This window comes from Carassius gibelio, chromosome A6 (assembly GCF_023724105.1).
Source record: "Carassius gibelio isolate Cgi1373 ecotype wild population from Czech Republic chromosome A6, carGib1.2-hapl.c, whole genome shotgun sequence".
NCBI classification, from domain to species: Eukaryota; Metazoa; Chordata; class Actinopteri; order Cypriniformes; family Cyprinidae; genus Carassius; species Carassius gibelio.
Genome location: NC_068376.1, coordinates 17180331 through 17194443, shown reverse-complemented (window position 1 = coordinate 17194443; position 14113 = coordinate 17180331). Strand labels below are relative to the sequence as shown.

General features: G+C 37.0%; 1 protein-coding gene across 2 annotated transcripts in view; it reads right to left on the bottom strand.

The window, feature by feature from the left end:
- Positions 1–13820, bottom strand: part of ryk (receptor like tyrosine kinase) — a 46531-nt gene extending 32711 nt beyond the window's left edge. Inside the window, exon 1 of one of the 2 annotated variants that reach the window (XM_052599456.1) lies at positions 13168–13820. In XM_052599456.1, the coding sequence (XP_052455416.1) occupies positions 13168–13387 (220 nt within the window). In that variant the 5' untranslated portion in view covers positions 13388–13820. The remainder of the gene's footprint in view (positions 1–13167) is intronic. The other variant, XM_052599455.1, reaches the window with a different exon arrangement.
- Between the last annotated feature and the right edge of the window lie 293 nt (positions 13821–14113).

The following is a 14113-nucleotide window of genomic DNA, read 5'->3' as shown; positions in this document are numbered from 1 at the left end:
ATTAATTGTCTGCTAAGTGAGGATCACCACTCTGATCACTTTATGTAACAGAACTGTTTTGACACTACTAAAGCATAAAAATACCTATTATGTTTGCAGGTATTTAAGAAACACGCCAAGTTAATATACTTGTTTATCTGAAAAACAATGATACAGTCAGTTATTATCCTTTAAAAATGAATGTTCCGGTCTCTGTTTTGGTTTGTGGTAGTGGTTATTCTCCAATATTTTGAATTTGGACTGCAATACCTAGTTCAACCACTTGTTGTCAATCCTACATACAGCAACTTTAAACAGCCACACAAATTATTGTGTGTTAAGCAATCATGTACAATGTCTTTACGAACAGTCTGAATGAAGGTTTTGGTGTAATGGACTTTCAATGGAAGGACAAAAATCTCTTAGGTTTCATAAAAAATATCCTACATCTACACGAGGATGAAGAATTATGACAGAATTTCCATTTTTGTGTGAACTATCCTTTTAAGAAGATCCCTAACATTAAGGTGACTCTAAGACAAACGTCAATAATAACCAAAAGCTGAATGTAATATATTATTCATATTTTAGCACAAGTGTCTTCTCAAATCCTGAAGTATCTTCTCTCCTGAATATTTCTACTGTTCCAACAGTATCCTTCAGACTGACCCAAACTGGGTAAGACCAGGTTTGACAACTTCTTGATATACACAGATATATTTATTAGGGCTGGGATAAACTATTATTTTTTAAACAATTAATCTAGCGATTGTTTTTTCGATGCATCGATTAATCTAACGATTAATTTTTCAGACCGATTCGATTTCGATTATCTGCCCATTAATTGACTACTAACAATTTATACATGTTGATTTACATATCTGAAAGAAAAAAAAACATGAATTCCTTAACATTGCAATATATGTTTATTGCTCTTAAAATTACAAAATAAAAGACTGACTTAAGAATGCATTACTTTGCACTTGTATAGAGATAGCATTCAATAAAACCTTGAAGCCTTGAAAACACATAGCTTACTGAAACAAGCTTACTGAAGACATAGGGCCTAGCTTACTGAAAAAAAGTTCTTCTTTCAGATGAAAATAACAACAACTTGATGTCTAGCATTCAATAAAAAATGTATTGTTTAGAGCTTGAAAGAATACAGTAACCAATGTAAACTTGAGGGCTTTAAGCTAATACAGAGAGTGCTTTTCAAAAAAAAAAAAACAATTAACAGTGGGAGCCAGCAGCCTGTCATGGAGAAAAAAAAATCTCAGAATGCTCGACGTGAAACTTTGGCTTTCCGCCCTTTTTCTATCGTATCTAATGATTTTGGTTAATATGCATGAGGGAGAGAGAGAGAGAGTAAGACAGCGCTGGTGTAGTTTGAAGACTGTGAGTGTGCGAGCCCGCGTGAAACTTTGGTGTTTCGCCCTTTTTCTATCGTGTTTAATGATTTTGATTAATATGCACAAGGGAGAGAGAGAGCATGAAGCACTCATGTTGTTTGAAGACTGTGAGTGCGCGCGCAGCCGGGGCTCTCTCTCGTACGCACCCTGTCAGGTGCTGCAGTCATTCTATTCTACATCACTCACCGATCAAATAAGGCTTTGACAGACGCCAAAAAAAAAAAAACATCAATGCAAAAACCCCTGGATTGGTTATATAATGTTGGACAGAATGTTGATCCGGCCATCGCGTATATTCAGCGCACATAAGGTAAACGTTTTGCAAACGTTTTTTTAGAGAAATAAAAACAGGTCGACAAATCGGTGCGCATATTTTGCACCAACGTATTTTTTGCGTCGACATCATCAAAGACCTCGACGCGTTGTCCCAGCCCTAATATATATATATATTATTTATGTTGACCAGTGTTATAGCTTATAAAGAATGAAAGACGGAGACTAATTCCAATAAATATTTGTTTCCAGGACTCAAACGGTGTTCAAACTACTGTGACTGCATTTTTAACTCAATAGGTATTTTTTTGCACTGTAAATAGTCTACCATGTATTCCAAAACAGAAAAAGTCTCAAACAAGTGTGAAAAGAGAATAGACTAATGTACTATTAAATAATAGGTTGAGTCATTGCAAAAAAAAAAGAAAAAATAAAGAAAAAGGGGCCTACCCCCATTTAGTGTGGCAGTTCGAATAGACAAGCATACAAATGAGAATACTACTGCCAGTCATTCCTATTCTATTCATGGACTTCTTTTGTAATAGCTCCCTGCTCGTCTTTCAGCTTGCTTTGAAAGCATTCTTCAACCTCTTTTCTAGCTTTGGGCACATGTTCAAGTCGAGTGACTATGCAGGCAAAACACAAGAACCTTTCAATGGTACCATACTGTGCCCTGTTATTTTAGAAGCAGCTGTAAGGCAACTTTAATGGAGAATGATTTTACTTTAGACTGGCTGTGGTTTTAGGCTTGATGGCATTCCAGTCAACCATTATCTCTTCTACCATTACTAGAGAAAATGTGATATGGTGTGCTGAGCAAAGGGCAGAAAAATCCTATAATATAGCGCCCATTTTCCACTACTTCAGTAGACGTGATGCTCTCTACGGATCACTAATGGATCTTCCTTGTACCGCCGGCAAAAACAGAAGCACATTCAGAGGGAACTAAATCCATAGATGGATTAAGTAAAACAACGCCTGGAATGTCGATTTGAAATGACAGTATATAATCATTTATTATTATTTGTGCCTTTTAATTAGTAGCTTGTCAATTATAAGTAACCTAGACTTTTATTTTTTCCCAATTAGGTTAAAGGCCACCACAGATGAGCAACATGGGTGTGTGGGAGGCACAGGAAGCCCCAGGTGCTTCAGCAGGGGTATAATAAGTGTCTAAGTGTGTGTGTTTATTTATGTGTGATGACCAAAGCTCCCTGAAACCCCCTGAAGGATTTATAGCCTCAGAGAGAGGCAAGCACATTTGGAGAAATAATTACTAATACTGCCAGAAAGTATCTCATTAAATGACAACCCCACACGAGCTCTGCTGGGCACTTCTGGGTGTCCTTTAAGAGTTGTTCTGTTTGTTGAAGTCAACATGAAAAAAAAAAAAACGTTACGAAACCTTCTTCCTTAATAAAGTTTTTTTTTGTGCATAATTATTTTAGTGCACACCTATTCCAAAGGGGGGAAAAAAGTATTTGAATAAATAATAAATCACTTTTTTGACTTTTTTTTCTCTTGGGTCACAAGGTCCTGGTCCTGTAGTGCCCTACGATTTATGTGACGATTTTATGTGAAAACATGGACAGAATTCTGCCATAAAATTTTTATAGATTTACAAAATGCAGAATATCACAGATGATGTATAAATCTCAATGTTGAAAAATTGACACTTAAGACTGGTTTTGTGGTCCAGGGTCACAAATCACAACGTGATGTGAACTACAGTCTCTAAATATCAATCTGCAAAAGTACTATTTAAATTCTTCTGTGTGTGAATGGTTTCGTTTACTACACACATACTGAAGTGCACGTGACAGTGTTTTCAGCCTCTGCGTTCTCATCATGAGAACATGAACACAGGAACATAATCACTAGGATTATATCACATACAAACAGAAACCTAAATGTCTTTACAGCAACCTATCAAATTAAAGGTTTGGTTTAACTTTAAGAAACCGTTACAAATATATTTTAAAGATAAAATGTAAAGATAGTACTACAACTACTACTACTAATGTTAATAATAAAATTATTATTAAAACTTTATTTTTAGAGGAATATTTACCAGAAAACATTTACCAAAATGTATTTAGCAGAATAATGTAAATAACACAACACAGTGTTTCTGGACGGGATAGAATAATAATCAATTATTTAGAATAAAATCTATTAATTAGATGCTTTTGATTACTAAAATTTTATGAAACTATTAAAAAGAAATCCAGAAAAATAACGAAAACTGAAAGTGGTAAAAAATAAAACATTTCATAGGACCTTAAAATGTAATATTGTTATATAATAAATAATAAATGTTAAATATTGTAATTCATTATTTCAATTAATTAGACATGCTTTTGATTAATAAGATTTCATTTAACCATTAAAACATAGCTGTTGCCTAGTTTAAAATATTTGGCCTAACAGTCAATACTTTTCCAATGACATCTGAAGTTATACAAAGACAAAAAAAAAAAAAAGAAAAGAAAAAAGATCTATGTCATTTTTTTTGTCATTTTTAATGATCTATGTCAGGAGGGTCAACAATGTGTTTTATAGGTTTACATTTTAGGTTCTGGGAACAAACTTTTCCTCCCAGAGTTCAAGTCACAATAAACACAGACAGATTTACTTAAGAGGTAACGATGCAGAAAGTGTTCTGACTGGAACTACCATTTGTCAGTTTATGTCGCCCACTTAGTCTTTATTTCACTACAGTACACCATGTCATCACAATGAAAAAATTTAAACAGGCCATTGGTTTAAGGTCACCTACACTCTTCACTGACAAATACTGCAGAAGATATAATTTGAACAGTTTTTTTTCAATCATAACTGCTCATGGAGCAGATAAAAGCAACTGTGATGTTTAACATCAAACAAGATTCCAAAGACAAATCCTAAAGCTATTCTTCAATCCAGACACAACCGCTCCTCAAAGTAATGGAACACACAAAGTTACGTATATTATAGTACATTAGTTTTTAAATATGTTTATGGGTGCCACATCATAGGGCTTTCAATCTTTGGTTTATTGTGCATGGCTAGTCTAGTCGACTAGTTGAGTAATTGATACTGCTCAGTGTTACACTGTTGCTATTGACTGTTTTTTAGTCTACGTGTTGAAGTGACAGCAACAGAACTGTATGATCACTAAGATTCAGTTAGCACATGTATACATGTGGTCAAGGTTAAATAAGTTAACCTTGAAAATTGAAAACCTGCATTCGAAACACTTCAGTTCATGTCTGAGGGTCAATGTGAGGCCCAAATAAACAGAACCACCAGAATTAGCATTCCATTAAAGATCTACAGCTAAACTATGAAATGTTTAACTTCATTTTAAGTCCACTCACGTATTCTTATGGCTGGACTTTACTTCAGGTTCTTTGATCAGTTTTAACGCAGTGACAATCCTTTCTTTCAGTGCCCATTTACAGAGTTAAGCTCTCAGCTCATTAATGAACATTAGTTTCCTGCAGGCCTGCTTTTCCTGAGGCAAGGGTCTGTGGGATCACTTGGACAGCTAGGCTTTAGTCTGTGTAAAGTGTATTGTTTTGAAGAGGCAGGTTCCAAATTGTCATGGCTGAGTTGTGGCAGCTCGGTAATGAATCTTTCTTGCTCAAAAGGAGTCAGCGCTAGTCATTAATTACAACCACATGAGCCAGTCCTACTACAGCTGCCATCGCAGTCAAGGAAACAGTGCTTGTTCCGTAAGAGGTATCCTCAGAACTCCCCGTCTGCACTGGAACAACATGGCAGTACAGCTGCTGCTAAAGTAAACAAACTTCTATGGGTATGATACGGACAAGGGAGGGCTCGCTTACTCATATGAGAGGAAGGCCAGGCTGGTTTGTAACTGCAACACAGTATAATGTAGTTGAAAACTAAAGACACTGTAGTAAGCTTTGTCCCACAGAGACTAGTTTATTGCACTCTTGAACACTTGACAATGCCAAGTGTTGCATCCTCATAAACACAAATTTTATACAGACCTTTCATTAGACAGCGGTTCATACACGCATCTGCATTAAACAAGAAACCACTCAGCTCAAGCTATAAAGCTACAAATGTATTACTCTTTCACTGTATATGACATAAAATAAATTTGTCTAAGTCCAAAATTTCATCTTAACTATTATAAGGCAACCCAGAGTATATGATTTTTGCATGTGGTTTCATTTGTTCCCATATTTTGTCAGAAATTAAGAATGCAATTTAATAAAAAACTTGTTGGTATATGGTGTCATGATTTGTTTGTAAAACTGTTTGCACGCACATTTCATGTAGAAATTTGTTTGCATGCTTGGAGAATGAGACCCAGTATCCTAAACAGACAAGAAAAATCAATTTTAAAAAAAATCATCGAAAGACAAGACAAAAATAATTTACAAATCCCAGCCAATCAGAAATGTGTGCATAGTAGGGTCTCTCTCTGCAAGCGCTCGCCACACAAGCAAAAAAATTCTTTAAATAACTTTCTAAGAGTTGAGGTTATTTATTCATTGTCTTTTTATTATTATAAAAAAAGTATATTCATACTCTTCATACATATTAAACCTTCACTAAAACACAAAACACAACCAGTAACTGAGCTGCCAGCCACAATGTTGCAGAAATATCTGGTATATTTCTACAGTATCACTTGCTGCGTAGTCATCACGGCTAGTTAGCATTAGTATTGAAATTGCAAAAAACAACTGAACATAAATGTGCTTCCTAACTGGCCCATAGCCCATCAAGAGTAGCTCTGCACAGAACGATTCTCCAGGGCTGTGTGTGATTTGAGCATGCAGCTCAGATCTTTGTTCCAAGAAAGAAATTCACTTGGCTAGTGAAACTATACAAGAAGCTGTAAAAAATTGAGCTACTAGATTTTTCACAAGTTTCTTGTGGACTAGCAAAATATGCAAAGTATACAGAACCTCTATAAAGTTTTACTTGCAGCCCTTGCACAAACCCAGGAATCATCATAAACTCACCAATTATTTTAAAATCATTAGCTTCTTTTTAGCAATTTTTAACTGACCCCAATTATTTTCTTATTTACTTGTGCATGATCGTGCATGTACATTCATTCAATTTAAGTTTCCATTTCACATGTATCAGACACTGTACACAAAGAACTGCAAATATCAATTTTAAATGATCCATTCAATTTCCAATGGATAGAAGACCTGTCACACACTTTTTCTTAAATTACAAGATCCTATTTTATTCTGAAATACATTTTTCTCACATTACAAATGTCAAATTGACTGTGAATGCATTAACTAACTGAAACGCAGCCATCTTAAGCCTTCAAGGAGTTGCAACCATGTGTCTGTTGCATCTATTCAAGGCATTTTCACTTTTAACAGGAGGAAAAGGTTTCAGAGGCAGCAAGTTTACATCGTAAATCAGAGCGGATGTATTTCGTGACCTAAACATTCCATGTACTGCCATACACTGAGCAGGGCCATCTAATGATCCCCCAAAATAACTCAGACACAAGAGGGCTGACGCTATCTGTTAGCAATGAACAGCTGGATAGTGGAGATTTTTCATCCCTGTGGTGTTGGGACTCTGAAGTAGAGAGTGAAAGCTTTCTCTCTGTACTATATCAGCACGAGGATGAACAGTGCAGTGGAAAGCCATAGATCCCTACAAGGGAGAACATTTTCAAAGTTGTGGTAAACGAGGCTTTTTTTTTTTTTAAGTATCTACACTTCATTCCCTGTTTCATTGCAGTTCTGATACTTTGAGATGACAGTGCTTAACATACTATATTCAGTTCATCTTTACAAATTTTATATATATACTAATCTGCACAACCTTTAATTTCAATAAACACTGAATACCTCTAAAATTTTATTATGGTCTTGAGATCACTGACATGAATTCAATTCTATTTTTGTGCAGCATATGACTCCCAAAAACAAAACGAAAATCAATTGAGCAGAAACTTGCTGAAATGGAAAACAAGGTTTTTAGCAACCACCATCAAAACACTGTTTTCACCAGCGGTCTCCATAAAAAGCCAAAGCCAGTGCATTTAATTTTATGCTACGAGTTAACTTACAGATCTGAGAGGAAAGATTGTGAAATTAATGTAAATATTGCATTAAACACTGCTTTTCATCATTTGATATAAACCAATCATCAATGTTATTTAGTGTGAATTGTACACAAAATAATCACAAAGAATCATATCATAACTTGACCTAAAATCTAAAACACAGCAATAATTTTAAATATTAATGTTCTCACCAAAACTAGTCCTAATTCCTTAAATTGAGTCATTTGCTTTCAAAACGGTTACATCCGCAATAGCGATATTGGGGAAATGTAGGCTTTGCCACTAAATAGTCATATATAAATCCATTTGACATTTATATAAAGCACCAAAAAGGGCATCCATATAACCACAACCATCAACTTTTAAGTCAAGGATCCCTGTTGACTCATAAAACAGGATCTCTGAACCACATCAGTGGTAATCAGACTCCTGTGCAGAACAGTGCACACCTGATTCTCTGAGGCACTGGCAGTCCAAAACTACAGGCTACTGATGTCCCATTGATAAATGCATTCAGGGACTTCTACATGCAACCCCACTGCTTACAATGGCCCTCAGTCTAACAAGGTGGTTTTAATTCCGAGATGGCATCCATTGCTGAACCAGAACAGAGAGCAAAAATCATGTTAACAGATAAAGGCACAGTGGTTATTCGTGAAGTTTATGTGAAGCTTATGCTACAGATAGTTATTTGATATAAAACCTTCAGGTTCAAAATGAATACATCCTGAGTAGTGCTGCAACGACGCATCAACGTCATCGATTACGTCGACCACAAAAATACGTCGACGTGCGTGAAATGCGTCGATGCGTCACACTGTTTACATCTCGCGTAATGGCATACTGGGAATGAAGAAAGTTGCATTCCATCACAAAAACAGAGACCACTGTTATCAAAAGTATGGGAATACTTTAAACAGAGGCCAAATAAAATGGCCCTTCGTTCCCTTTGCAAAACCGATATGGTGTACCACGGCAGCACAAATGCGATGCACGAGCATCTCAGAGGAAAACATCCTGGTGCTCTCTGGTGTTACGGTTTAACTGGTTACCGTGTTATCCTGGTTCAGGTCTCTGCTGCAGATGTGATGGAACGACCGCAGCAGATTCGGCGATTCTAAAAGCACAAACTGATGTGATATTGTTAAGTGTCTAATAAATGCAGACTTGCTCATTGCATGATTCTGATATTCTTGTAAAGATTACAAGTTATTGGTATGATCACCCGTAGCAGCCGAAGTAAGGATAAAATAAGAAATAAAGTAAGTCTGTGTTGGCGTGGGTTTCGAACACGCGTTAGGGGCGTTCACATATCGCGCCTAAAAACACGTGGAAAACACTAGTCGCGCCGCTTTCTCCTTTCCAAAGCACTAAGGCAGTTGCGCCCCAGGGGTGTCTGCCGTTGCTAAGCAACCATGACTCTCTCCATGAAGACGCGGAAATTTCAGCAAAGGATAAATGGATTTGCAGCTCTAAAAATTGCTTGCAGTAGCTCTGCTACTAAATTTATTTCAAAATGGCAATCCATATACAGCTATGATCAGCTGTTCCTTCATCTTAGCTGAGCTTTCAACGTTGTTACGGGAAAGGATGAAGCTGATTAGTTAGTTCTTGTCACATGACTCGCAGTGCCCTTGCGGCATTCTGAAAAGTTGAGATGTTTTTAACTCGATGCGGTGCGGACGCGCCCGTTTTCGCGTGCGCATCGCGACCGCATCACTTCCATTATAAGCGTGCAACAATCACAAACCACCGAGCTACCCCTAATCAGCTCCAGGTCTCTGGAAACCACGCTAAACCATAGCAGAACCCTGACTACATTTTATGGCTTGTGATGCTAAAGAACATTTCATGACGTCTCAGACAACTGTAAATTTGTGGCTACTGTGGTTTAATTATAAACGCTATCGTAAACTCTTATTTACCATAGTAAAATAATTTTCTTTGCCTCTATATGCTTGTATACTGTAAAAACTTCAACCACATCGGTTGAAAATGAATAAAGGTTGAAATATTATATTAGAAGTTGTACTTATATTTTTTTTTGTAAAAGTTATCCAAAGGATTCATTAGCTAATCAAAAAAGAACATTATATTAATTATTTATTGTAATAAAAATAATCGTTAGAGTAGTCTACTAATCGAAAAAATTATGGTTAGATTAGTTGACAAAAAATAATCGTTAGTTGCAGCTCTAATCCTGAGTAGGTTCCCAGAATGCACAAAAAAGGGACAAAGCAGCAGAAGAGCGAAGGGGCAGACCACAAGGTTTTTTTTTTTTTTTTTTGAAAGAGCAGCTCCATTCCACTTTCCCCAATTTTTATTTTTTAAAGAGCTCCATTCCACCCTTCATCACGAGACAAATGCCAGAGCACCCAGCATAAAACTACAGGTGACATGTTGATTATAATAACCTGATATGATCGTCAAAGAGTGTAAAAGCTCACCATAAAGTTCATCAATCATCACTGAGGAGACACAGAAATGCGAAAGAGGCACTCATAGCCAAGCTTTGGTCCCAAAGTCAATCGTGACAAAAACTATGGAGGTCAGCTTTACTGGGGATAACAGAAAGACCAGAGGTCAATCATCTTTCAAACCTGATTGCATTTCAAAAAAGCTCAAAAGTTTAAGGACTGCATCACTTGAAACCTTGTAGAAAGTCTAATAGAAATTGCTATCAATTTATGCTGAAAGGGTAAACCCTAAAAACAAGTTCAAACAAGGCTGCTCTAAGAATGCCCTTGTCTCCGCTTCCTCTTTCCAGCAGGAAATAGATGCTCCACCGGCAGCCCCCAAACCTTTTAACTTTGCTGTGACATTAGCAATGATAATGACTGCTTTTAAGCCCAGCCACAAATACCCAGCAATTAACAACCTCTAATCAGTTCTCACTGCATTAATCACAGTGGTGCTGAATCAAAAACCTAGTCTGAATACAAACATAGCAAGCGCATCACAAAGCCTTTTAGGCCATCATTAAAAATATTCTTGTTTGCCGTAACCCGACCGACCCTGTCAATTTAGGACCGATTCAATTTATAATTACTTGCCGGTTGTAAATTTGCGTTAAGACCGACCAATTTTTTTTTTTTTTACTCTTCAAACAACTAATACAAAAGCAATAAAATAATATTAATTATATTTTAGTAAGTATTGTAAATGTATAAATTGCGTAGGCCTACATACAAATGAAGGCTACTTTCTTTCTTAAAAAAAAAACAGTGACGTCATCTATGTTTACATGGATGTCACACTATGGCCTGTGAGTTCACTTCGTCTCAGACTCTCATTCACTGTCAGAGTCAGCGGTTCACACTTGGTAATGATGGCTTCGGCTGCAGTAAACAAAATGTTTTCGGTCACTGTTCAAAGTCATACGGGTTCGGGCACCATAATACATCTAAAACATTCATTAAAACAGTTCAACACTGCTTTAACTTGGCACGAAGTTCTGGAAAAACTATGCCCAGATCTTTTCACGTGTTCGAAAATCTATTGCATGAATCAATTGGACCAACCAACACAAGTTTCGAAAACAGGAAATTGATTTTAACGACCTGCATTGTTATGGGAGTCCACTCTGCTTATTGTTTTTCAAGAACGTTGCACTCCTGTTTGAGTGTTTGTCATTGTGCACGTAACTTCACGTCAATAAATCATCAGAAATACTGGTCTTTACCAATATATTGAATCTTTACATCTTTCCTGCCTGTTGTCCGTGGATTTACCTATATTTGGTGTTATTTGCCGTATAAAATGTATTTAGACCAAGCAAAATTGATTTTACAATCGATTCAATGAACACTTGTCTCTCAAATCAAACAGGATATTTTTCACAAAAGTGAACACCCAAGAAAGCAAAGTAAACGGTCTCTCATTTGTAGGTTGCATTGACACCTTTCGGTGGATGCAAGTAAAACAGTACCTCGTTTTTTTTTTCTTCTCACCTGAAATTCATGCAATAAACATATTTTTGACAAAGATTTAAATTGTTTGTGGTCTATATAGCCTGCATCAAAATGAGGTTTGCAATTATGCGCCCAAAGGCATGGGTTGAAGTCCCAGCCAGTGATGTCACAATATGCTAATTTGTTTAAATTCATACCCAAGTAATCACCATCACCAAAATTGAGTTTTATTTTTATTTTTTTTACATTGAAACTAGAAAAAAAAAATATATAGACCTACCTACCAACCCTTTTTTATTTATTTTTTTAATGTTACTGCAAACCAAAATATTTTTAAGGATGGCCTTATCTTCAAGAACCATGAATGCATTAAATTATTCAGAGTACAAAACACTTGGTTTGGCCACTAGTCTGGAAAGAGGACTATATTCTGCAAAAATTTACATTTAAGGCAGAGCCATTAAGTCATAAACAAACACATAAATAATCATATGTTGTTAATTAACACCATAACTATACCTATAGTTTTTATTAGGATTACAAGAGTATGACAAATGTATAAAAAAATGCACTCTCTCCCAAAACACACTAACCCCAAAGCCTAGATCACACAAGAAAAAAATCATGTAAAATTATGAGCATCAACAGGCTTTTGCATTGCATTGCTTTATATAGTTTGATTCCCAAAAGCAAAACTACAAAAATTTGACATTATTGGGAGGTAATGACAACAATGTATTTTATGCAAGTTGGTCTATTATACTGTTATAAAAAGCTCTAAATCTAGTTACAAACTTACAGAATTTCATTAATTGCCTTTTGTCTATATAAATATCAGCACCAAATGATTTCCAGAGTTAAATGTGCCTTGCATTTTCAGTGTTTACTGACTGGCCTGACACAAAGCAGAAAGGAAAACTCCATTGTGCGACTTCTGTCAACTAAATCTGACACACACCGATGAACATGAATGACTGAGATCAGCTCATACACCTCTGCTCTGAATCTAGTGCATGTGTGTGATATAGACCTTACAAATCACCACACAATTATGGTTTCCTATAGCACAAGCATGTAAAGCTTCGGAATACACTTGGAAAACTTTCTAGCAACCAGTTTCGATCTAATGACAAACCCATTCGCTTTTTATATTTCTTAAATAGCTTGCTGAAGAAAAACCTCATAAATATAATTTCACATGTGCATTTTGTGACATTTCAATACAGATATTTACGCTTTTCTTAAGCAGAAGCTGTCTGATTAGAGATTACAAAGACGCTGCGGATTGTTTGGCCTATCAAAGCTAACATGGAGAGCTAAGCAACAAAGTTTCAGTAGTTTTTGAGCATGTTTAAAACAACTTGTTTACTTCTGGACACTTAATAGACACACGAGATAGATTTTAGTAGTTAGTTAGAAGCAAATACAGTTAATTTGACAGAGTGGCAAAAAATGCTGGTTCTAAGAAAAACTTTGGATAGGGCTGGAACATAGTTGAGCAGACGGGGAAACAAAGTATAAAGTTACGCACCCAAGAGTTTCTTGACCTCTTCCTCGCTCATGAAGACGTTCACATTCGGCCTATTGTTGTTGTTTGTACCCAGCGTGTTGCTCGGATTGGTGAGGCATCGGGCCCCTTCCAGAAACAGGAGGAGAAAGAACCCCCCCAGCCTCCACAGTACCGTATGCGGCCAACTCCGGGACACCGCCGACACCGCGCCTCCACCGGAGCCCCGCGCTGGCAGAAACATCACAACCCACCTTCGCGTAAAAAAAGTCTCTGCGATCGAACTGCGCCACGGAACCTCATCCAAAACTCGAGTTACTTCTTCCCGAGGGCGACATGCTACTAGATTTGATGACGACGCTCTCTGTCGACCCCTCTTTCCTCTCCGTATTGTCCCCCTCACCCGACCCGCCGCCGATAGCCGTCCAGCTAACTTCTGTTAGCTCGCGCTCAATCTCAGTGAGCGCACAGGCGCGAGCGGGACAGTTGGACGTTGTTAGACCGCTCTATCTCTCCTGGGAGAAAGTCCTTAGCTTCTATTTCTTAAAATAAAAAGTCGAGGGACAAGCCACAAATATTAACAGTACCCCAAACAAACAGCCATTAAAGTGTCTCTGTCCAGCTCTGTCCTTTCATGGTCTCTTCCACCCCCCCCCGCAATCTCAGTTTTCATTGAAGTAGGGGGCGGCTAGGGGGAGGTAGTTTAAAACTAGTGCGCGCACGCACGGACGTTTACGGGCGCGCTCCTGGAGTGGTGTGTGTTTAATGTAATGATAATAATACAGTCAGGTGACAACTGTAAGCTTTTGCCTAGGCCAGTTACTGCCTGTTGAATCCGTTTGATCTCAAACTCTTTTTTTCCTGAAATATTAAACGCGTTAAATGCGTTAAAGGAAAATGCCAAGTTAACTTAAACCAAAGTGAAAGTTAAGAAACAAAAGGAGTTAAGAATGTTCCATTAAAGTTAAAA